General features: G+C 38.0%; 1 protein-coding gene across 1 annotated transcript in view; it reads right to left on the reverse strand.

Annotated features, from left to right (window-relative positions):
- Positions 1 to 628: 628 nt before the first annotated feature.
- Positions 629 to 26,154, reverse strand: part of MPPED1 (metallophosphoesterase domain containing 1) — a gene marked incomplete at its 3' end in the record, with an annotated part of 44,363 nt that continues 18,837 nt past the window's right edge. Inside the window, exons 3-5 of the mRNA XM_009574239.1 lie at positions 23,591 to 23,816; positions 5,433 to 5,548; positions 629 to 742 (exon numbers count right to left, since the gene is read on the reverse strand). Coding sequence (XP_009572534.1) covers positions 629 to 742; positions 5,433 to 5,548; positions 23,591 to 23,816 — 456 coding nt within the window. The remainder of the gene's footprint in view (positions 743 to 5,432; positions 5,549 to 23,590; positions 23,817 to 26,154) is intronic.

The raw sequence follows: 26,154 nt of genomic DNA on the forward strand, positions 1-26,154 counted from the left end.
TCCAGTTAAAAATCAAGTAAGTCAGGAGAACCACTTTGTTTTGTCTGGGTACAAAATGTTTTCCCTGCCAAAGCAACTAAATACACGAATAAATAAATATCTTGAACTTCTACACAAGTCAGTGGTGACCTCCATCTTGATTTTAACTTCATATACGCACTGATGGGGAGAGACAACCTTTATTGCATAATCTTGAAGATTAAGCCTTAGAAGCAACCCCCAAAGCATTCTTACCCATTTTACAAACACAGAAACTGAAACACAGAGAGCTTATATGAATTATCTTACATCACGGAGATTCACCAGAGGACAATACAATCCATCAATCCTAATATTTAGTCACTTTCTGTAACTACTGGACTTGTGTTCTTATTTTAAAATTTACAGTAATCCTCTCTGTGAAGAAGGCATCACCCTGTTTTATAGATGTAGAAATTGAAAGAGAAGCTGAAGTACAAATATTGAAATGTGGGTATCAGCCAATTTCATCCCTATATATACAGCTAAGTAAGTATCTGAATTCCAGAAGTGCTTCAGTTCAGACATTCAAGTTGGAAAATGCTAGTTAAACCAGACAACTTCTGTGTTTGTGGTTTTTAAATACATATAGAAAGAAATGTGTTCTGACCTTCATGGATATGTCCAAAAACATGAAGCCTTGGCTGTATTCGTCTCTGGACTGTGTTCAGCAGCTCAACACACCCTACCCGTTGCATTTTCTTAGGAACCCAGTCTAGAAAACCTTTGGAAAAGAAAGGAAAGCTTTAAGAGAAGACAGGTTATCTGCAAAGCTGTACTGCTATACAGTATTTCTAAGATTTCATGTCTCGTGGCTTTTCATAAGCAGCTCCAGAAGAACTGACATGGAAAAAACAGTGTTTGCCTTGGTAAGTAGAAGAGAAAGGAAGCAAAAATACTTGAGTAAAACCATAAAAGCTCATCCGAAGAAAAAGGACCATGAGAACTCTTGCCAGTGGTTTTTCAAGGAAAAAAAAAAATCACTGCAATTAAAGCTTTTTTGCACTGCTCTTAATGGGAAAACTCAATGCTTTATCCATTCTTCTTCCTTTAAGAGAGTGAGGTGTCAAGAGCAGTATGTCCAAAGTGAGTCTCTGAAGAATCTAAATCAACATTTAGCTATTTAAATCTAGTCCTGGGATCTAGTTTTTAAAATTGAACATTTTAGCTGATGTAATGGAATCTATGTTGCTAAAAATAGAACTATACTGTTATCACATTGAATTTTGCAGTAGTGGATCAGGTGAGGAACCCACAGCATGCTAAAAACAACATCCTCAAGTAAAACTGGTTTAAGCGTGTCATGACACAGCAAGCCCCACTAGCCTATATCTATAGGCCTCAGATAGGAAGAGAAACTCAGCCCTTCTGCAGTAGATTTTAAGTGCTACATTTACTTGCATGAAGTTTGTATAAAAATGCATTTTTTATGAATACAGACAAAGATGTACACCAAATTGCTTATATGTCTAAAAACATACTGCAGGGGGATGCTTACTGCCAACTGAAGTCTCGTGTTTCCTTCAAAATACTAGTATAAGAAGAATGTTGTTGTATTAGAAGGTTTGCAATAACCAATCTTGTTTTTCTTCTATTGTTCTGTCCTTTTCATCAGGCTCAAATTTGGAAACCTAAAAGATACAATCATTCTGTTTTTCTTTATTTGTTCTGGTACTTTCCCTGTCATAGCTTTGTATCTCTGACTTAGATTGCTGCAATAGAGTGAATATATTGTGCCTTTGAGAAAATGGTAGTCAGCCAGAGAGGTATAGAGACTGGACCTAGTTTTCATATGCTTACTTTTGAGGTCTGCTCAAGCATGGCTAAATAGCAGCTAACCAACTGGCTTGAAAGACCAGAACTGTGGTATTCAAGCTCTTAGAAAAGCTCTCAGTTTTGCTAGAGCTTCAGGGTAGGTTCACACATTGAGAAAGACCTCTTTAGATGCCAGTGCTTGAAAACTGGGCTCAGTATACTGTGGGGTTTTATGAAAATGGTAAAAATTTGCCCTCGTATCACCGTTACTCAGAGAGCTAAGTCCAATTTTCCGAAATGAGTTGGGAATACAGCACCCTAAGTGTCAAAAAGAGGAAGTTCTGATAATGGTCATAGACTCCTAATTCATTCAGACGCCTCTGAAGTCACTGCTTGGCTCCTGTCGGGAGGAGGTACAAAGGCAAAGCCCCGCTGAATTACAGACAGAGCAGGGCACTGCTCAATTCTGGTAGCTGATTTTACTAGTCATTCTTGGTATCCAATGCAGGTCAAAATTCACTGTAGGGCATAAAAAGTATTAAAGATGTCAAACTGCAGCCAGCAACTCTTCTGGAATCCAGTCATGCTTTTGTCACAGCAAACGTCTTGTAACCATAGGTTTTGTTACTTCAATGATTTGAAACAGTTAATTGTCAAAATGTCTGTGGTGAACATAAAGCCAAAAGTATTTCCACTTCAAAAACTTCACAAACAATAATCCATAAAATTAACTTCTCCATTAAATTAAGCATTATTTATGTTGAACATGTTTTTGTTTACATGCATTATCACCCTTCTGAAGCTTTCCCATATGTTTGCAGCTTATTATGTACACCTGACTACACAAACTAAGAATAATTGATTACACCTAGCTAACAATTAGAGTTCATCTTAGGGGTTTTTTAATGTTTGGTTACTTGAAACAGGTTTCTGCAGCTGTCAGGGAAGTATAAATCTTTGTCACAGACAATCAAGCAGACAGCTACAAATGAAGTCTTAAAGGTGAAATTAAATTAAAAACAAAGAAAGAAAAGAACAGTGAACTTTTTGAAGATAAATAAAAGAATCACAAATGCAGATCTTTAGGAATCAGGAAAAAGACTTTAAAGTTATACTATACATAAAAGTAACAAAAATATGCTGATGTAGAAATGAGCATTAGCACTGATCCTATAATCATGAATACAATATTTCATAAGCTATGAAATATATGTCATATCTTTATTAATAATAAACAGGTTACTAATAAAATGGTCAGTAAAAGCTGCTTTAACCTTTGTTTTCTCATCCTGTGTGAACCTCCTGTGTATCCCTGCCCTGGTTTCATCCCAAAGCACTACTCTAAAACAGAAAAAAAAAATTACTCAGATTTTTGTTATGTACCTAACTGAGTTAGAAACACAAAGTCCGTTAACTCTTAATGGTGCTTCTGCATCTAAATCATGCAGGCAATTTTAAATCTATCTAATAATGTAGTATTAATTAGTTTAGGAGGATGCGCACTCTTTTGAAGTGGGAGAATGAGAAAGCAGCACAGAAAATTGATGATGGACAGAATTTAGGCAGCCATGCTGGAGAAAAAAGAGGAATTTGCAAGAGCACTGATTGCTATTTATGATCATTAGGAACAGCTCTAGTGATGCTATCCAAGATCAGAACAACAGTAATCAGCTTTCTGGTTAAAATAATTGCCTGGGAGGGTCAAGGAGGATCCTGTCTCCCAAAATGTCTGTGGACACAGATACACAATAAGGAGGTTCTGTAAGTTAGGCAGAGTGCTCATTTCTTTTGAAGCGTCATATATTTGTTGCCATGGGTGTCAGGGAGACCAACAGCTGATGCCCTCAGGCAGAGGGTTCTGTGCCTGAGCCATCTATTAATGCATCAATAAGACAAAAAAACGGGACCTTTTAAAAAAGAAAATCCTTGGAGAACGGGAAGCTTAAGAATTCAAAAAAAAAGAGAACAAATACTGAGACATGGAGATGGGGGGAATTCAAGTTACCCCACTACAGTCAATGGAGATGGGCGGCTCTTCCTCAGAATTACTACAATTATTAAATCGCTTTTAAATTACTAAATTTACTATTAAATTTATTATCAAAGCATGTCTGTTGAGTGCCAGCTCTGCAGTGCTCTCTAGAGGTTCTCCTCCCTCTGCTGATCCCAGAGGCTGCCTGGAGAGGCCAAGTGGCTAAATTAGCAAGGTGGCTGAAGCTGGGTGGTGCAAACCCCTCTCTCCACCTTCCAACACTGGATTTCAAGTGCTAGATACAGGGATATTCTTCGGATTAGCTGAAGGCTGGATTTCTTTACAGCTGATCAGCTGGTTTTAAAAATGGCTTTAAAAGTGCTGAAAAAGCTTCTGAAAAAGTTTTAAATATGACTTATAAAAAAAACTGTATCAAAGACCCAACATCATGCCTTGGACCCTAATAGCGATTATCCCCAGTACTAACCATTTGGAGCTGATATCTCAAGATCTAAACAATTAATTTCTGCCATCCACTTTTATGATAAGGACCATATTAAAATCAGTCCAAGGCATGGCATGAGACTCCACTTAGGTGAAGTATCAAAACACACACCCTTACTGTGAGAAACTGTGCTCACAAAGAAGCCCTTTCCCCCAGGATTAGTGAGCAGTGGAATGCAAACATGTCTTTCTAAAGAAAACACAAACCCTTTAGACACTTTCTCCTCCAAGCTCTGAAAGAAGAGAAGAAAGGGTGGAAGACAAGAGGGTTTTAGCTTCAGGAAATTGGGGAATCTAAAGGTTTAAAGAAACCAACTGCCTTCATTTCACACAAAGCACTCCTCCGCAGTAAGACCCAGTAGAACACTTAAGTACATGCTTCACTTTCGTGTCCATTTATTAAATTAGTGAGAGTTAAACGCATAGTTGCATTAAATATAGCTTCCTGTATGTTAAATACATTGAAAAACATGTTAAAAGCCTTAAGCCTTACTGGACAAGTTTCTGTGATTACATTATTTCCATAACAGAGATAATTTCACTATTATCTAGGAATACAAGAAATCTCTCCTGGCTTTTGTATCACCTGTATTAATATTTGTAAAACACATGCAAAACTACTTCTTGTTGGTCTGTTAGTATTGTCAGATTGTATTAAAGATAGGCAATTCACCCATGCTGTCCAAAGAACAGGCAAACAATGGCAGCATTTAGGTTTGTGAGGCAGAAGATGCACCAAGTCAGCATGATGAGGAAAAACACAGACTCTGGGTACTTGTTGGTGGGGGAATGCTACTGCAAGTGAGGGAGAGAGACAGTGCTAAAAAAAATAAGATCCCAATCCCGCATTTCTCTTCAAGCAGGCTCCATGCTTTAAATCTACTAATTTCACCAGTGGCAGAGTGGACAGATGCACAGGAAAACTAGACCTTGCTTATTGATAAAGCTCATTAAGGCTTTATGTGTTAAGGCTTTATTTTTTAAGCCATTATTTAATTCCCTACCATTGAGCATAGGTAATCATGAAACATAAACTTGAGCTGAAGTCCTGGTGCTGCTGAAATCAGTACAGATGTTACTTTTGACTTTTGTAAGTCAGGATTGCACTCTTTGTTTAAGGAGAGCCATCAGTTACTGTATAGTCATCTGAAACACACAGCTAAGAGCACTAGTATTTTCTTACCGAGAGGTGGTCCATGTGTTATAAGAATATCTATTCCATCTGGAATAAGGTTCCATTTCTCTAATAGTGCTTGGCCTCGTGGAAGATTAAAGCCCCAGCCATAAAACCAAGGTTGCCTGCCAAGAGAGGAGGAGAATGTCTTCAGTGCTACTTCCATGTACTGGTTATCTAATTAAAATACGGAGATTGACTCTCTACTAGCAGGGAATTTGGAGACACAAATAGCATTCATTTTCTTCTTTGTGTGCACAGTAAAACCCTCTTTCCATACAACCAGTGTTATTTAACTTGTGTGGCAAATCAGTGCAGTCCTTACCACTTTCAGCAGGCAGCATACAGTAGAATATTCACAGTATTCCTCTAACTAGGTGAAAAATAACTCTTACAAGACCTGGATACCAAGATCTCCATGTGTGGATTAGCATGCTGGACTCCCACAGCATCTAGAACACCTGTCTCAGACACCTAGGTGTGGATATATGTTTCACATTGGCTCCCATCACGTTTGGCCTTTAGCCTATGACAGGCTGCGCAAGGACAGACCCTGGCACAATGACAGATCCCGCTCCAAAGCTGGAGACCTCATCTATGCTGTTTTGTTTCCCTAATTGGAAGCATCCCATCAGAACAAGAATACTGCTTCTTTTCTTACATAGAATTTTCTTCTGTCCTCTAATGTGTTGACTTGCTTTTAAGTAGGACTTTCCATATTCAGGATTTCTTATCAGACGGGTATTTACATTTTTTAAAACATATTTATGCAGCAGCTCATCATGGAACAGTGGGACTGTAACACTGCCAGTCAGAACACAATTTATCCGTATCTTGCTATCCCATTGATTAAAAAAAAATGTATTTCACAGCAATTATATCACAGTGGTAAATTATGCCTTGCTGACTATGCTCTAATTCTAGCTCATAAAATTGAGGGGTTAGTTTTAGGCTGGAATTTTTTTGTAATTTTTTGACTGATGTGTTCTGGCCATATCCGTATTTGGAGAACAACAAATAGGCTGCTGTGATTTAATAAGGTTTATGATAATTGCAGCATTAGTGTTTATAAATACATACACATCAACCAGAGTTCCCTTTGAGATGTTACTTTGTTGAGGAAAGCTTTACACTCTCTCACTGCATCAAAAGACAGAAAGAATTCTTTCAAACAAATTCTCTGAACTCCACTTTATATCATGTATGGCAAAGACAAAAAAAAAAATGCCCATAAAGCTATTATTCATCCTCTTCCATTACTGATACTTGACTAACATTTAAAAAATTAGCACATCTGCAATCTTCATGATGATGTATTTCCCACTTTTCCTTTCGGAATGCTGTACAGCACATGTCTATTGAAAACAGCTTAAGAAATAGAGCTTGCTAAAACATAAAGGGATGTGGCTTACTGGAGGGAAGAAAAGAAAATTCTGCTACAAGGAAAGGAAGAAAGGAGCTTTGCAGAATGTTTCCTGCCTTTCTTCCACAGATAAAAAAAGCCTCAACTTTTCTAGACAGATGACTGAAAGGCTTTCTGTGTCCACGGCTAAGAGCTCATTTCCTAGCTCTTCATCACATAGCACCCTGGATAACAAGGGTCTGGATAAACAGGTGTCCCAGGGGGGAAAGAAAAAAAAAGGTGAAACGGTGTACATCTGCCACTGGGACGAGAAATACATCCCAGCCTCCAGAAGCTGTGATGAGGGAGGTGAAGAAGGTGTGTGAAGAAGAGATGCTAATAGCAGTAGCAATGAAGCGGAAACTTTGTTCTGAGTCACGTTGCTCAGACCAGGGCAGCTGGCTGAGAAAAAGATATATCCATATATCAGGGATATGAAATCACACTTTTCTGGTTACCTGTTCATCTCCTAGTAGCCTTTCCTCATAGGAGGAATAGCACCTGGCTCACAGGTACATGACTTCTCACCTTCCTACTGCTGGGGTGGTAACTCATGGTCTAGTTACCGGCTTGTTTTCCAGTAAGCTACCAGCGATGTTCCTGTATAACACTGTCATGCAGAACCAAACCACAGTCTGTGGAGTCTGATCAGCCTGTCTTTTATGTTCAGTTCACCATTGACAGAATGGGAGTATTTTTATCTCACAGGAAAAAAAAACTGAAGTCTGCGACGTGCTCGGATATTACAGAAGTAGGAGGCTTTATAGAGGTTAGGCTTTTTCTAAACTCTCCATCCGTCCCTGTCTTGGGATTGTGTTCTACACCTTACATGCCAAGTATCTTTCTTCACCACGATGAAAATATTCAACTGTTTGGCAAACTGTCTTTAGGCCCAGAACAAGTTTTCCAGGAGCAAAATCTCACTGACAGAAAATATTTGCAAGGGCAAATGGGAGGCAAACGAAGTGTAGGCATAGTAAATCATGCTTTTAAAGCCACTGACGGCTTCAATGAATACGGGCCCTGCTGCCACCCGTCGCTCGCCCCGGTGCTGCTGGGCATGGACAGGACTGTCCCCATGTCCCCGGAGGGAAGGGAGACGAGGCGCCATCCTGCATCCCGCAGGTGTGCCAAACACAGCAGAATGGGCCGTGGTCACTGCGAAAGAAACCAAGGGGAAAGATCAATATTTGCGAAAGGTCAAAAATATATGAAATAATTATTTTAAGGATACAGTGAAGTATTTACAAAGAGAAATAATCGCGACTGTCACAGCTCTTGCCAGAAGTCAGCTTAATCCGGCTGAAGTCCGAATGACCACGAATGGCATAGGCAGCTGTGAGAGTCTCCGCCTGCCCTTTCTACTAGGGCTAGCCTGTACATGGCCACTTTTTAAAAAGCCCATTTCCCCTTATGAATAGGCATGATCTGCTTATTAAGACAAGAAGCACTTTCCCCCATCCCTCCCTCTCTTTGTGGTGACTGCAGCGTGTAGCTGCCTGAGCGCAGGGCTGGTAAGTTATGCATGCTGGAGCTGTTCTTTTGTGAAGGGGAGATGTTACAACTTGTGTGATTTGCCATTATGCTGTCTTTTGTGACAATCCCAAGATCGAAAGAAACGTCTGGAGTACTTCTGACAAAAAAAATTTGAAGTCCAAGAAAGGATTCAGCGGAGGATGTTGGTGTGCTTTACGTTTGAGAGAAGAAAGACAAATCATACACTTCAGTGCCCCCACCCCCAAAGCAAAACCATCTTTATACGCACACGGGGATTTTATAAATTCCCAAGTCCCTTCTTCTGAAAATTTATTGCAAAACAGCCATCAAAGTTTCTGAGTAGGGAAAAAAAATCTTCTCTAATACCCACTAACAAGTCTGTGATCTGGATATCGTCCAAAGACAACTTTGTCTAAAATTTCCATTTACAACGGAATCCGAAAGCAAAGTTTAAGTCTTCATATCAAGCACCAAATTTCTGGATCCCCAGTTACTGCTTGCTAAGGAAAAGTGTAATTTTTTTATAAATTACTTTTCAATAATATTTTACATTTTACAAAAAAAATACTGTCATGTATGTTCTGTTAAGAGAAAAATCTGCTGTTCTCAAAAAAACCCCACGAAAAATGTATTTGGCAATTAAAGACATACATCATGAATGTATTTCACCTCTGAAGTGAAGCCCTCGTGTAGAAATGTACTTTGACTTAGGTCTTATCTTCTTAAAGCAAACAGTTGAGTCTCTCCACATACTACTGAAATTCAACTGTATTATTATTATGATAAGAATAATGATTGTCTACATATAAGACTCTAGGGGGAAAATATATTGGAAGTGAATTTGCTTACAGCACAATTAACCTTATGTTAAAAACACATGAACAAGTTTTGCAGGTCAAATAATCCACCACACAAAAAAGGCTGAATTATCAGAATTTGTGCTAGCAATCGGATGTTGCTTTATGTACTGAATTTCTATCTTTCTGTTCTAAAGTAACCATTGGAATAATTTTCTTACAGAATGATAGTTGCTATGACAACCATAGCAAATTTTCCTTTTCTGAAACAGATGTCTCATTTAGTTGAAAATTAGAATGTGAAAAACCCATGGGAAAAATTAATTCAAACTTTAACAGAACACTGACTACAATGTAATCTCTTATAGGTTAACCCCTTAACATCTTTCTGCACTCTTATACTAACCTTCTCATAAATTCTAATTAAACCAATTTAACCTCCTAGGAATGACCTTCTTAGCTATCATTAGCGCTTTAGTTGTCTTTGAAAGGAGCATTTCTGTTACACTAATAACAGAAAAAAGTCATACTAAAAAAAAAGTGGTCAAACATATTACTGCCTTAATTATATATTAATAATTTTTCTTCTTTTATTCATCTACTACTGGAAAGAGCTACCATGTAGCCCAAGAATTCTTTTGTCATTTAAATGGGGCATAACTTAAGTTTTACATGTGATTTACTGTAAAGGGCGGTGATGCACCACACAGATTTGACCTGTAGTTTACGTGAAAATTGAAGGTTTTCAATTTTCAAACCACTCAAACCCATCTCAATCTGCTCAGCAGACATACAAAAAGGGGACTCAAAAAAGGATACTTGACTGGGGAAAACTATCAATGTGCATGGAATTTCTATTACAAGCAACGAGAGAGTGAAATCTGATTCTCCATTATGTTGATTCAATTTAGACGTTTTAACTTAAAAGAACGGACTCCTCCATCTCTGTACACTTACCAGCTCCAGAGGACCCTCCACAGTAGTTGGTCATGAGCTACAGATGAACATGGCAGGCAGCCAGCAGGCAGTCAAATATTCCCACCACAGCACTGCCTGTAGTGCTTGTGGGGTGTCAGCTACCACAAGAACTTCAGGACTGCAAGATTTACTGCATCAGCTGCCTCTAGGTTGTCCAGTTGAATAAGACAAATCCTGCCACCAGCAGGCACGCAATTACTCTCTTTGATTTCAAGGGAAAACTCCCTTGCATAGTCCAGTATACACAGCAAGCTATGGGTGGGAGCTGACTGAATAGCCATTAGCGTATCAAAGGGACTGGTGGGCAGCATCTTGCAAACACTTTAGTAGCAAAAAATACAGAACTAAAACACAATGTGCAGATCATTGTACCTCCTCATTTCTATAAAGTTTCCTACAGAAATCTTTTTTGCATCTGAAAGGCAAGTTCTCTCATTACAATTCCTTTGCTCACAAAATAAAGTTCAAAGGTTCACAAACACATGTAACTTGCTCCAGTCTTTCCTCCACAACAGTTGTCATTTTTCTCCTACTGGAAAATAAACAGATATTGGCCCGTGACAGTAAAGAAGCTCAGTGGGAGAAGAATGGACCAAATCAGTCTTCTCATTCCAGCTCTCCTTCCTGACAATTGCAGAGCTGCACGTATTCAATATTTATAAGATTGGACTACACATGCTGAAAGTCATACTGGTAAAAGTGACCGGTCAAGGGCCACAGAGCACCAAACAGCAGTTAGATTCAACAGTGGCAATCACAGGCAAAACTCCAACACATCCTGATTCCCAGCCCAAGAAATCTCACTGTTGGACATTTAAGTCTAATTTTTCCTGGTCTTGATTTAATCTCACTATTATAACTAGCTACAGACCTGTGAACATGGGTATACAGTACTATATACACTGTATACCTTCCTTGTCTGCCTGGTGTTCACATCCTTCAGATGTTCATATTTTTACGTTTCCCCATCACTGCTTTAGCCGAATTTACCCAATCTCTGTAACTGCCTTTTTAGCCTTTCCTCAGTAAGTAACTACCCAGTTCACTGAATATTTCTACTGCTTTTTACTCAACTTTGTCTCCAAGTAAGGATTCATAAAAGTTCACCTTTTTTTTGTGGTCTATTGGCGTGTTTCTACATCTAAAGCAGTTGCAAAATAATACTCATCTTTCTGTCTTTTCTTCCTCTCATTCAAGAGGACCATCCAAAGCAGGCAGGAAACTAGCTATTAGACCATTAGTGCCAAGGAGGACTGGCAGGGTGCTGTTTATTCATAGGCTTTGAAATACCATTCCAGCATCTTGGCATCTGAGCATTTTAACAGCATAACTGAGATTTAAAGAAAACTGGGTTTCAGAAGTTTTGAAGAGTATGAGGAGACTTATATTATGACTAACTTCCATGTGAGAGAGACAAGGGTAGTATGATTTTAGAGAAGAGGTACGAAAGCAGTGTACAAAAACAATTAAATTACGCAAAAAAGAAACTTAGATTCGCTCATTCATAATATTGGAACCAGGGCTTTTTTAATGAAAGCTAAGGTGTTATACTTAAAACTAATGATGGTTAATCTCATATAAGATTATCCCCTGGAACACATGGCCACAAAGTACAGCTCAGCAGGTGGAAAGGAGAAAGCAGAAGGGAGGGGAATGTAGGTGCTAAGACACTAGATAGCTTGCACAACGTTACTTTGGGAGGCTGTAGAGAGCAGTAAGTTGAACTCAGATCCTCTATCAGTCTGCTGGCCACAACAGACATTTCTTCCATGGGGAAGTTTGCCGTGTTCTTGGTTTTTTACCTTACTTACTTTGCATCCAAGGTTGTCATTCTTGAAACTGAATCAAATTATTGTTTTCACAAAAGGAAAGGAAGGTTAAAATCAGAACATGGCCCTTTGTCAATAATTATTTCTTTTGCAATTTGAGTTACACATGAAATCATTCATCTTTTGTTTAGTAATGGATTTCGTACATCTCTGACTGGAAAGAAGAAAGAATGAGCTGCGACTAAAAGCAACTGATCATTTCTAAACATTAATCTGTTATAAAACAATGAAAAATAAAATTAAATCTACCTTATCTTCATAATAAGAAAACAGAAGATAACAGGTAAGGAGAAAAATTAATGAAAGACTGAATTTAAAACATGCCAACACCAAATGCAAATAGTTTATTCCATTCTGCTCGGAGCCAAATGATAATATCCCATCTGATTTTTTTTTTAAATAATAAAATAAACCCAACAAACAAACTAAAAAGCTAATTTGGAATAATTAGCCAAGAGATTCAGTGCTGAGGGTACAGATGTAGAACTGTACAGACTTTCAGTATGGTCTTACGGGCTTAATGCAGGGCTAAGGTGTCAAGCTCCTGATGTCTCAGAGTCTGTTCCCTCAGTCTCTCTGATCCTCAGTATGTAAAAACATAGGTACAGCCAGGTTATGCAGACTGTACTTCAGACACTGATAGCCCATAGTCACAGAGAGAAGGGTTAAGAGAGAGGAGAAGTTAACAAGCCTCTCTGTCCACAGTACAGTCACCATCTCATTTTAAATTTAAAACTTGCCATGAATGGGCCAATCAGTAAGGAAAAATAATTTGAGCTCCATCTATGCATGGCATCTTTACAGTTTTTCACTATCAAATGACCAGACAGCTAAAGAAAAATAATGTTCTTCCACACATCCAGCTAGTTAGTGTTTACTGTAGTCCTCTAAGACTTTGCAGAAGTTTGCTAACTGAGGAGGTAGAATATCCCTTCAAATGGAGATGCTATACTTGTGGGTTTTTTTACGATGCAGCTCCTGGAGGGACTCTCCTAGATGAAACATGACTAAAATACGTAGGATGTGTAATAGGTGCACTGAGAATCGATAAAAAAGGCCCTCACTGTAGCCACTTCTCAGTTTAGTAACTCACCAGGTTTACATTCTTTTCTCAAAATACCAGGAGTAATTAGGCCATATGGACTAACTGTCTGCCAGTTCTTTTCTTTTTTTCCTTCTTTTTTGTTTCTTTTTACCTTCTTTTCCTTAGAAAATTCAAAGCCATTTTGATTTAAACAAGCATAAAAATGCTTCCAAAACGAATAAATTAATACACCACGTGTGCATATATGCATAAAGTGTATTATTTTTAACATTTTCAATTTAGCAACAGATGAACTTACCTCTTGTTTAAAAAAGCATATACTGATACTTCATATGCTATGTTTCTACCTGAAATGAACAACATCCAAGCAATCCTAAATTCTGAATTCATGTTTTCCTGCACTCCTAAATTCACCCCACAGTACAGTGGTGGAAACCAACCGCTGCAATATAACTTTGTATACCAAAAGGTACAGCTTTACCACCTGGATGCTCATGCAGCTAGCTAGGAATTCTGAGATAACTTTAAAAAAAATCTTACACTTATCTGATGTAAATTACGTGATTAGAAATATTTGACACACACAGGTGCAGCCCTCTGTTTTAATATTGGTTCCAATTTATTCTAATTTCTTACTGGGGAAGAAAATCCTCATATTAATTCATATTAAACAATCCTAATTTATTAAATAAAATTAACTTACGAACAACAAATCCAAAGGAAGTGTTCTGATGTTAACCAGCTTCACAACAAGTGGTAAATTACTTTTCCCCTTAAAATCTGGTCAGGGAAAAGAGAAAGAACTCAGATAACTATGTAACAATTAGTTCCTGTGATGGTGGCTCTATTTACAGTTCTTCACATCATAGGGCACAATTTAAAGTCACCATCTACCTCTTGATGTAGTAACGCATCTACTGTGTAAAAACCTAGGGAAAATGCATACATACAAGCTACCATGAAGTAGGGAGGCTGATTCTTACCAGGTGTAAACAGCTCAAAAGCCAGTGGAGCTCTGCCAATTTACTCCAGCTGAGAATCAGCTCCATCTAGATCCGCTCCAAACTAGTTAGCTATTTGTGTTTCTCTTGGAATATTGCCAAAGGGCTCATTGCAGTACCCAACTGTGTTTACATCTTTGAAACATCCTGAAATTGCTGCTGTCTGAGACTACAGCCCAGACTACAGATAGAGCTGGTAGTCCTTTTGTTCAAGAAAAAATGGGGAAAAAAGCACCAAAACAACAAAAAAAGCACTTTAAACTTCAAAATCAGCTCTGTCTCATAAAATTAAACTTTCAAGCAAATGTGAAAAATAAAGAGAAAACTGCTGTGGGGAATTGCAATTTCACTCTTGTGGTTTATGAACTGCAGGAAAGTAAAGCCAATTCCCTGTAGTGAGATTACAGGTCTCCTCTTCTATAGGTCTTAAATTAAAAACCAGCTGAATCCAAAGTGAGCTAGTTTACTGGATCAGAAGATTCAATTATTTCTACTAAGTAACTGAATGTGAACTACTTCCTTTTAATAATATACAACTAATAATTACTGCCCAAGAAAGGACTTTTTTCTACCAAGCTAATTAAACTAAAGCAATGTATTTTTCTACTCCTCTCAAATTTAACTAAAGCTAGAAACATTTGCAACAAAACAAGCAAATGCAAATCTCCACTCACACACAGAACTATAAAGTCACACAATGTGTCCAGACATTACAAGAAACAGGACTTGCCCAAAAATTTTTCGTGAAATCAACGTAACTTCTGGTCTATATTCAGCATATATGCACACATAGGCAGTGTAATGTCCTGCATACTTGTACAGGCAGTGGAGGAACACAACTGCGAAGTGGATGCAAAGCATCTTTGGCTTCAGTAACTGATTAAGCTCACTCTGCAAGAGGTCACTGTGAAATGTGTTAGAGAATTGATCCATATCCCTAATATGCAAACATGTACAAGTAAGCAGCATGCAAAGGTGTTTCACTTACTGGTTTTCCTCTACTGTGACTATTCTAGGATTGAACTGTTCCAGACTCCTCAGCCCTGGGCAACGTTGGGAAGAAATTTTATTTGAGAGAAATCATTTTCCGGAAAGTTTGTTAACAAGAAAAGAAAAAAGGGATATTCTAAACTGCTGTGACTTTAAAAAAATCCTGTGGGAAATGGAAAAAAAAAAATTTCTCAGGAGCACGTAATAACTAGAATTTATCACATTGGTCTGACTTTGACAATATTTATGTGCTACAATAGGTGTAGTTCAGTTTACATTTTCATTTGCTCACATACCTATTGCAGAGTTTAATTAGTTAATACCAACTATGTTCCTTTAACATGCTACAGAAAATTCACTTGGAGTCTGAGAAATTTTTATTTTGTTCTATACACATTTTTTTCAGCTATGTTAATAATTCTTGCTAATTCATTTCAGTCACTTAATTTGTACTGCAGTGTTCATTAAAAAGACCTCTCCTGAATTCAGTGATTGCTCACATGAGCAATAGCATCTGTATACCTAGTGTCTACTGAATGAGACTCACATTTCCAGTATTTCCAAGTCATGTAAAAAAAACCGCTTTCCAAGATGTGTTTATCACATGAAATGCACCAATTTTAGTAAAGTGCCATTAGTAAAAAAAAAGAAAAAATGAGGAGAAAAACGATCCAGTGATCTGTTTCTGATGTTAAAACAACCAGAATGCACTCTTAAGTCTCACTTTCTGCCACTGGAAAACCTTTCACACTTCAGGAGTTCAGTATCTTACATTTCTCCCCAACATCTTCCCTGAACAGCTGAATTTAATAGATCAAAATCATTTTGCAGGAAAAACCATTCTTGTGATCTTCCATATGCTGCAAACTAAACTACAGTGTATTGTGACTTTAAGTGTTTTTAGAAGCAGCGCCTTCCAAAATGGAAAATAGTTTCTGATAAGTATGGAAGAAGAAATAAAAATATCACTCCAGCATTCTATTAAACTACAATTAAACCTGTATATATCTGTCTCAGACTGTTAATTAATATATTTTAACAGGATGATGAATTTTGCTTTCTCTCTTCTAAACACGTTGCTATTTCTTACACATGTGTCTCACCTTATCTACCTTTTACTGAATGCCTGAAATAAAACCATTCTAACCATAGTAATGCAGCCACATCAAGTACGCTTAGATGCCAACCTCCTCCCCAAACTTCTGAAACTTGAGATGCCTCAATTCTAAATAACGAGTGGAGTCTATTATTCCCACTCATGATTTTCATTTTCTTCAAGAACTATGTCAGTCTACCTAAATTACTCACTTACATTGCCTACCTCAAAGTCACTAATTAAAAAAGCTCCAAATAGTTCCCAACTTCAAAAATCAGAGAACATCTATGATTTTAAAAACGTATTTCTGAGCAACCAAAACCCAGCACTATGTCCACATCCACCATTTCCACATCCATCCATACAAAACTGTAGCACTGACAGAGCTAGCCATGAAAAAAAGCCACCTGCTCAAAAATCTACTTAATCTGAGGTTTGCAAGAATTTGAGAGTGGTATTTTAGTACAGAAGCAATTTACTACAAATAGTTATTTGTATTTTTATTTTTTGACCAAGTGAGGGTGCAGAAAGAAGAGAACATAGGAAGATCTGCTATTTTACTTAGAAAAACTTCTAGTATGGTTTTGTCCAATAACACAAAATTTTGAGTCCCTATATATTTTAGCCACATGCAAAGTACTGAATATTTTTTTTGCAGATTTGAAAGGGGGCATAAGAACTAAGAATCCGAGTGGTCGCTTTGAGGTAGAAGTTACTATTTTCTGTAAATTTTACAGGGAACAAAACCTGCAGTGTAACATCTTGCACTGCTGCTGCTGCTGCTGCTCTATCTGGAAGCCACAATCCCAACTTGGGAGGTATGTCTCGTTAAATGAAGTCAATATTTTATTTTAATACAGTTTCATTTTAATTGATGTTCACCTCAATGACTATAAAGATTTGTACAAGGTCTGGGAAAGTAAACATCACATGATTCATCACTGGCAAAATGAAAACGTGTCCCTCTGATGAAATGAATCTATAAATCTTTGCTACATTATTTTACTGATGGAAACTGAATTCAGTGAGGAATGAAAGAGATTATTATAGCTGTTCTTGAAAAGATGGAGAGGAAGGCACTGAAACGGAGACCTAGGGTATGGGTGGCCTGGAGTCTGTGTGGAACAAAAATAAGTCTGCCTCATTTTGCCCTTTGCATGCTCTTTGAAACTACCCCAGTTACACACGGAAGTTACCAGTCCTTCTATCCAAAGCGTGCACGTGCGTGCGCACGCACACACACAAAGAGAGAGAACATTTGAGAAGTATAACAAAGTCACCTACTTTGTGATGAAAAAATAAATCAGACAAGAAAATAACAAATCAGATGAGAGTTACACACCTATAGCTAAGCACTACTGATCACACTGGACTATACAGCTTGAGCAAAGACACTCAGCTGCGTACTGGAATAGTACAGATAGCTGCAGTGCACCAAGAAAAGGGCCAACAGCTTGGAACAAATTTCCAGCCCTCACACCAAAGTGGGATGATGATTTGGAGAATAAGCCCCCTATAAAGGTTGCTTTGGGCTGAGCTGGTGGCTGATACTCACTTATGCAACCTACAGGTTTATGTCATTTACACTGGAAGGAATTCAGCCATCTTCTGTGACATAGCCAGAACTCACTGAATGGCCCTGACCCAGAATGCTAAGCTCAGTAAAAACAATACTTGAACAGAAAAAAACACCACTCCCTACATACACGCACCTAACTTGCTTCACTCAGTTCCCATTATCTGAAGAACAATGTTGTACGAGAGCAGCTGGCCCATGCGTAAACATGTGGGGGCCACATCTAATCAACGTTCCATTGGAGAGAAGCTACAAAAACCCAGGAGTCCAGCCCCGGTGTCTGTCACTTCAGGACAAATGGTCACAAACGTCTTTCTAGGCTGGTATTAATCTTTGCTCTCCCATTTTCCCTTACTGGGAAATGAAAGTTTCTGAAGTTCCAGATGGCCTATAACAAAAGAAGGAAGGAGGAAATGAGAATACAGAGGCACTAGAAAAAACTGTAATTCTGCAAAAAGAAAAATAAGGTTCTGTTTCACAGGAATAGATACCTCCAGACAATCAAAGCCAAGCAAAAATCCACTCTCTGGATAATGAGTCTGGAGGCAATCTCATCCTAAAGGGCTTCTTTAAGCTATCCAGGCCAACGTGTCATTTAGAATAATGAAATTGTCGTATGTTTGGCAAGAGATCTTTGATTGTCCCTTCCTTTCCCACATTGTGGAAAATGAAAAAAAGCGCTGAAAGAGATAATATGCTCTCCTGCCACCTTGTATGCCTGTTTGAAAGCCCGAGGACCAAATTTCCTCTTGCAGTTGTGTACAGCTGCTTAGAAGCATTATGGAAATTCAGTGGCTAGAAAGAAGGTATTTTCCTTCTGCCACTTGCATTTCTCTCGCTATGTCAAGTGAAATGTGTACTCCTACCCTGCCATTAATGTCAATAATCTACCTTTTAAAAGAAAATGCCACTGGAACTCCTGCCATTTTCCACAAGATCAGAGCATACATACAGAATACCTGTTCTTCTGCAGATGCACATGTTTTCTATAAGTTTGAGGCAGGGGTGCAATATTAGGCATTGGGGGAACAGCCAGTATAATCTTTGCCAGACACAAACAGCTTCTGATTATTGATCAGGGGTCAATTCATTAGTCTTCAGGTCTTATCATTAGTTATTGCATGCAACAGGAGAACAGGGAGCCAAGTTACTTACTCACTGAGTTGTAAAAAAATCAATGGAAAAAACACGTAGTAGGGCAGAGTCCATTACTGGAACCTTGTGCAGCAGAGAAGCAGATGTAGCAACACTCAGGATCATATGTGCAAGTACGAACCTCAGAGAGGCGTTCTCACGTTGATACAAAAATGCACGTGCACCTTTATAGGCATTTATTTTTACACGGCAATTCTGAATTAATGACTATAAAAGGAATAATATATAGTTGACTCATTCAGCAAGCACAGCAGATCTTGTGCACTGAATGCATCAGGGTTTTTTGTGCAAACACAGTGTGTAATTGTGCGATTAAAATCTTTAGCAGTGCAGAGGCACAGGTGGATTGTATAGCCTATCTTGATTCCAGCTGTAGCTAACACTGAAACTTTTACCTGCAAAACAGTAACACATTGTGGGAGCAATGAACTATAATAGAAGGCTGAAAATCTGTAACTGAAATAATCACTAATCATTTATTAATGTGGTTCCATGAATGACGTCATCATAGAGAATACTGAGTCTGATGACACAGAAAAGACCTGCTTCAAATCCAAATTCAAATTTCCACTATTATCTCGGCTTCCTGACTTCCAAACCACCTGTCGGGACCATCTGCTGCTTGTAGGGAGTTTGATATCAACAGCAAAGCTCCCTATTGTAAGGACTTTGTTGATACCTGTTCATTTCAGCTATCAACACTGACACCTAGCTCTAGCTCCATAGTGGGATTGACAGAATCATAGAAACATTGCTCATAAGGGACCTTTAGTCCAACCTACCACTCCCTACCACTCCCCACCACTAGATCTGGTCAGCCACAACTGTCCAGCCAAGTCTTGAAAACACCTAAGGATGGATTCTCTGCCACCTCTCTGGTGTTCCCGCTTGCTGTATTTTTACTTCTATGTTATGATTTTGTATGTTACTGAAAAACAAATTAAACCCCTCTGGAAAATGGCTTCATCTTTGGGAAGGCTTAGCAGTCAAAAGTACATCATATAGAATTATTATGTAGAATTATTTGGGTTATTCTATCTGCCAGTTTGACTTTTCTCGTAGCAGTCCAGAACAAATTAGGTTGTTTAAAAGTACTTTCCAACCAGAAGCTTTCCAATTTACAATAAATGCTACTGAGGAACCAAAGTCTTTGTTTTACATTCACAGCAAGTACAGCTATTCTCTACACAAGATTGCTTCCAGGTCTGTGAATATGTTCTGGCCATGTCCTGGGTTTTGCTGGGATGAAACCAGAGTGCATCTTCCTGTGCCTAGCTTTTTATGAAAAAAATCATAGTGCCCAGGCTTTATATGGGGAAAAAAACCCAACAGTTCCCACCGTCTGGGCTACATTAGAAGGAAGCACATTGCATTCTTACTGATGCCTTGCTCATCCAGATCTGGCAACCAACACTGTATGGTGCACTGTCAAAAGCATCAGCCCCCTAGGCCAAACATAGCCACCCTTTAAATTCAAGACTGCTCTGGACACATTTAACATCTTGGAATTCCCAAGTTTCTCATGAAGCATCTAATGTTTTTGTACTCCTCTCCCTTATCATCTATACCGATAATCTGTGGTCCAAGATACCAGTGTTGCAAATACTAATTCCTAAATGGCAGCTTTTGTGCTTTGCAGCTTGCATTTCAAAATGGCTGCTCCCTGCTTGATGATAATACTAGCGTAATTAACATTTAAGGCAGTTAAATTTTCGTTAGCGAGTAGAGGCTCAATCTGGCACTTGAAATCTTGCCCTTGGAGCCCAGGAGAATCAGAGCATTGGTTTCTGAGACATATCAGTGTCCCATTTCTTCTATGCAATTAAAAATAACCACTGAGTTTTAGATAATAATACAGGTCAAAATACCCAAGTGCTATTGAAAATATTTAACCACACACAAATGGTACATATTTAAAAGGCCTTAAAGACTGGCATGTTATGCAAACCAATCAAGCTCTCATGGTTTACTTTAAAACTAAAACATCTTAAGAAGAAGTACAATCTAATTGTGTAGAGGCAATATATAAAAACGCAGATGGCTACAGGTAAAGACACTAAGTTAATGCTGGTTGGCATTCACTCAGACCTTACTCCAGCATTCTCAATGTACTTTGCAACTATTGATTAACCTGTTTTATAAAGGAGGGATATCTCTAGCTTGTACTTATTTTTACAAAGAATGAAGTAAGACAGAAGGTCAGGGCTGTAACCAGAAATGGAAAGGCAGGATCTGGGGCCCCAGTCATAATTTCTAGATAGCTCACCTTCTCATTAGAGTCATGTACAGGCAACAAATATAAACTATAATTGGAAATTCTCCAATTAAACAAATCCATTCAAAAAGCTAGATGCATATTTACAAGGCTGGAAAATAAAATTATTTTAGGATATTAAACAAGCAACTGCATGAAATGTAGCTTTCTTATTGAGTTCGGAGATCTTAAAGAACTCTAAATTTTGAAGTATTGACTAGGTTCATAAGCATTTTCTAAAGGACTGGCTTCATGATGCAAGGGCAAAAAAAGATTCACCATGGAAAGTTCACCAAAGTTCTGCAGTTTTTTAGACATAACATTACATGACTATTTCTTTCCCAGAAAGAAACTGGGATTGACTTCCCAGAGAGGCTATGACAAACCTCTCTTTTCAGGGTGAATGAAGTATAGAAACAAAAAGAAATGCTGAATAACAGTAGTGACCAGTGGGCACAGACTTGTACTACAGCCTTCAATCCAGCAGGTAGCTAGTTTAACTCACACAAAATAGCTGTTTCTCTTCCTAAGTTTTCTGACTGGTGGGCTGGCTGATGTGACTTTGTTACTTCTGCATCCGCTGTTCTGATAGACTAATGAAGAGCGACTTATTATTGCTATTATTGTTGTTGTTGCTATTTCCACTGGACATGACATCAATTAGCATGGAAACTTCATTCAGCATTGCATAATTACAAGCAAAAAAACCAGTTTGGCTGGAAGACTTTCATCAAGACTTTCTCCCATATGGAGCAAGCAAAGATCTTCAAAGGACCTTACAACACTCATCTTCCAGGACCGTAGGGGAGATGAGTTAGGAACACTGAGAAACATGTAGTGTGGAAGTTTAGATATAACCTGAAGATGCATAAAAGATGGAAAGCAATCTTTTTTCATGAAGAATACATCATGCCAGATAGCTTAGACAACTTGTGGAAAATGACAAGATTAGCGCACAAAGGGAATGTGGCAGATCTGATTTTACAGAAATATTATTTATGGATTAGTGGGTGGACAAAAGTTTTCTCAACAGATTTTTACAGATCTAATCATACACAGAAAGTTCAAATGGTTTCCTCTAGCCTCTACTTAGTGCTACTTTATAGATAGTGTTTTGCTTTAATTTAATTTATCTAGACTTTAATGAGACTTTTGGTACTTTAATGTCTGGAAAATTATTACTGACACTGGAAATATGGTGCCTGGTTACGAATATTGCAATGAAGATAGGAAGTTGCCAGACATATTGTAAACAGAGCATAATTAACAGTATTTACAGTTGAACATCAAAATGGGAAGAGATGCCAAGTGGCATTTCTCAGAAGTTAATATTGGGACTGATACCATCTAATATCTTCCCTAATAATTTGGAAAATGAAGTAAATTGTACATTGATTGAATACACAATAGACACAAGAGGAAGATGAACTACAACACAGCAGGTGGGTAGGTTGAAAAAAACCCAGAAAGATCTGGAGATCTAAAAGGGAGAGAGGGAAGGATGCATTCAAGAGGGAAGCTATTTAATGTAGACAAATGTAGAATAATAAGCTCAGAGAAAATTAACACCCATCTCAAGTAACCAAATGGGAAAATGCCAACTTTCATTTAAAAAAAAATCCAAGAGATTTCACAGTTTATTCACACTGAAAATTCACATTGGGGTATATGCATCAGGTTTGACAACTTGTTTGCTACATTCCAGCCTGATGTGATTTTAAAAGGAAGAATAACAGATTCCCCTAAAAACCTGCCTTTTAAAATAAATTTTTACTTATTTTAAATGTATACCGAATGCTCATAAAAGACCCAATTTACAGTCCTGTTAGCGGAAACAATATAGTAGTAATGTAACATAAGTAAGAGACACAGAAGCAGCACATACGAGGTCCAAGGTGGCGGTCAGGAAGCCAAAGCCCATCTGTCTCCAGTACTGTCAAGGAGTTCTAAGTGTTTACTCTATGCAGTAGAGCAAAATCCATGAAATACTAGATTGCCACTGATTTGTTGACTTTAGTTTAGAAGCTCAACTACACCTTGAGGAAAGCTATTACTGTATAAAAGAAGTAAGATTCTGAGGGATATTAAAAAAAAAAAGGCTAAACAAATATTGAAACAAGCTTGCTGTGTTAAATGACTACTGTATACACTAATGAACCTTAAATATTATCTGTAGGATGGAAATTGTCAAAAGAATGTAGCCTTGCAATAAAATTAACCTGTAATTATATAAACTCACTAAGCACAGAAAACATATTTTATGACACAAAAACCCCCTACATGGACTATGTTAGAGAACTGCTCCTGGCTGAGAGTTTAAAGGGCACACTATCTTTTTCCCATCATTATTTGGTTAACAATAGCCATAGTACAAGTACGTTATTTTGTCACAGGAATGATTCATTACAAGAAAATATAAAAACTTTATCAAACTGAGTATTACTTTTCTTCCTAACACAGCAATCCAAATATAGCTGATGCATACAAAATGGCTGATGTGATAGCAATCAACAATATTTTTTTATGTATGCTTAAAAACCTGCTTACCAAGGGGAGCCATATATTCTGAATCCCCTCACCGTCACTTCAGAGTCTTGAAGATAGATGCAGTTTGTTAGAAGAGACTGTACATTTTCATAGCTCTCTGGCTTCAGCTTAGAAACAGAGGGGAAATAGTAAAAGTCCTGCTTGATTAAGTCAGCCATGAATTCCTGGTCAAAGGTCAATTCATGATTTCCTGCTATCACAATCTTGTATTCATAGGGCAGGCTACCTAAAACAGTGAAAAACAAACAAATTACTTGTTTTATGGAAAATCTGATAAAAGAAAACAGACAGACTCACAAACTATTATCAATTCCTATAATACGCTCATATACTTGAAACAATCGAGCATATCCCTACTAGTGTTACTGTAATTCCTGGTGATTTCGGGTACATGACATTACTGTCTTTTTCAGGGCACACTATGATTTAGCATGCTTAGCATTAATGTGTTGAAACTACTTTCAACTCATCAACCTTAAAAACCAGTCTGCAAACTTCTGCTCTACTATTTACTTCTAGTTAATTGCCATTTGTGCTGCAAGTATCACTTACTGTGACAGTGATGATGATAACTCTTTGACAGAAATTAGGGTTCAAAGAAGATCAGCCGTAACGCTTCGTAAAATAACGTCAGCTCACTTCTCGCAGAGCTGTGGTCTTCATCAGCTTGTACTGAGGAGGTCTTACAGACTCAGAACTTGTGTCAGCCAGAGGGGTCTGCTGCCCTCTTTGCCCTGACATTAAGATCAAGCCTTCAAGCAAGACAGGGACTGGGTTTAGCTGTCAAAACTCCACATCCCACAGAGAAGTCTCACAGTTTGCCTCTATTCCATGTTTTTTCCTGCTCCGTTTCCTCAGTGACTTCCTTAGATCCATGGACTATAATTTAAAGTGACTCATGTTCAAGAATATTTTACAACCCGTATTTAGTGAAAAACCTCACAGCAACCTCCTGCTGCAGGCAAGAATATATATGCCCACACACGTGTGTTCTTCCTGAGAGCAGCACTGCAACAGAAACTTTCCACCCGACTCTACATTTGGTTATCAACCGGATTCTGCCCTCGAGAGCAGGCATCACCTGTCTCAAAAAGCTCAAGTGTATCTGAGAGGAAACAAAGAGAGAAACTGTGTAAAGCTGCATTCATTAGCTTTGCTTTTGCACTATTAATTTGCATCAGGATGAAGACAGTCAGAACAGGAGATTGGGAGCAGAAAGAAGTATTTTATTGAAAATGAAACCCACCTTGCATAGCAGCAAAATCTTGTCATTTTTTACTTTAAAATGTATTGTTGATAACATAAAAACCTTTACTGATGACCCCAAGCCTAACCTAGGGGTAGGATATTTAGAGAATGTAAAACAATATGCAGTGGCAAAAGTTGGCATGAGTAGGACTTAAGAATAAAATGCAACAGTGTGATTCAGAATTACGGAAACAGAAGACAGAGAGCAGTGCTAGCACAGAGGAGATGCCACATGGCTGAACTCATTATTTGCCAAATGAAAACATCTGGGCAACTCCAAAGAGTAAGTTTCAGATACCCGTAACACCTGTACGAAGAAAATTGATCATACAGGTTCCAGTCTTTCCTGTGGACTCAATACACATGTGCCTAACAGAAACTCTTTTCAGATATTTATAATTACATGCTGAATGTTGGAGATCCAATTATTTACCTGAAAGACTACTTGAGATGTAAATTTTGTCGGTTTTGCTTCTGAAATGCTTAGCATTTTGCAGATGCGTACTTCATCTCTAGAAGTTTTCCGGGTGTGTGCACACATACACACAAAGTTAAAAATGTTACTTACATGTTACAATATGTATCGGCATCTACAGGCCTTAAAGCATTCTTGGGAAATAGGAAAATAAAGAAATCCTGTATGCCGCAATATTGTTAACAATTCCATTTCTATTCTGTTTTGTAAATCTTTTCCAGCTCATCTGATCCATCCATCTAGCAGCCAAGAACCTGTACGAGCTGGTTATAGTTGTTGCTTCCACTAATGTATTTATGTCATGTTGCTGTCTGTGGGTGTTACTTAGGCAAATTAGCAAATTACTCTAAATGTACAGTTACATTTATTATAGTGGCGGCCAGAGCGCTGCTGTAGTTACAGGTCTGTCAGCTTTTCAATTAACAACTGTGTTTTTGATGAGTTTGCAGCTCAGTTTTTTTTCCTTTCATTCCATACCAGGCAGCAACTTGCTAAACCTATTTCCCTCTCTTTGTCTCCACAAGCCCTCTTTACCCTTTAAATCTTAATTTTTTTTTTCTTTAAATCTTTTTTTTTGTCTAACATGGGTATTTTTTTCTGCTTGCACATAAATTTAAAAATATTTTGTTTAAACTTTGTTCCTTAAGACGACTTATGAACGTGCTTCACTTTTTACTCCAAGTGTTCTCAAAGTGCAAACTCAACCTTAGGCATAAATCTTTGAAACCTTGTTCTTGGCTGGGCACGACTGTCATGAACTGTAGGTATAAGATGCCAGCTGAGCAGCTGCTCAGCTATCAGACCACAATATTGATTACACATTTCCCATCTTCCCTGCTTC

This window comes from Fulmarus glacialis, unplaced genomic scaffold, assembly GCF_000690835.1.
Source record: "Fulmarus glacialis isolate BGI_N327 unplaced genomic scaffold, ASM69083v1 scaffold9693, whole genome shotgun sequence".
Lineage (NCBI taxonomy): Eukaryota > Metazoa > Chordata > Aves > Procellariiformes > Procellariidae > Fulmarus > Fulmarus glacialis.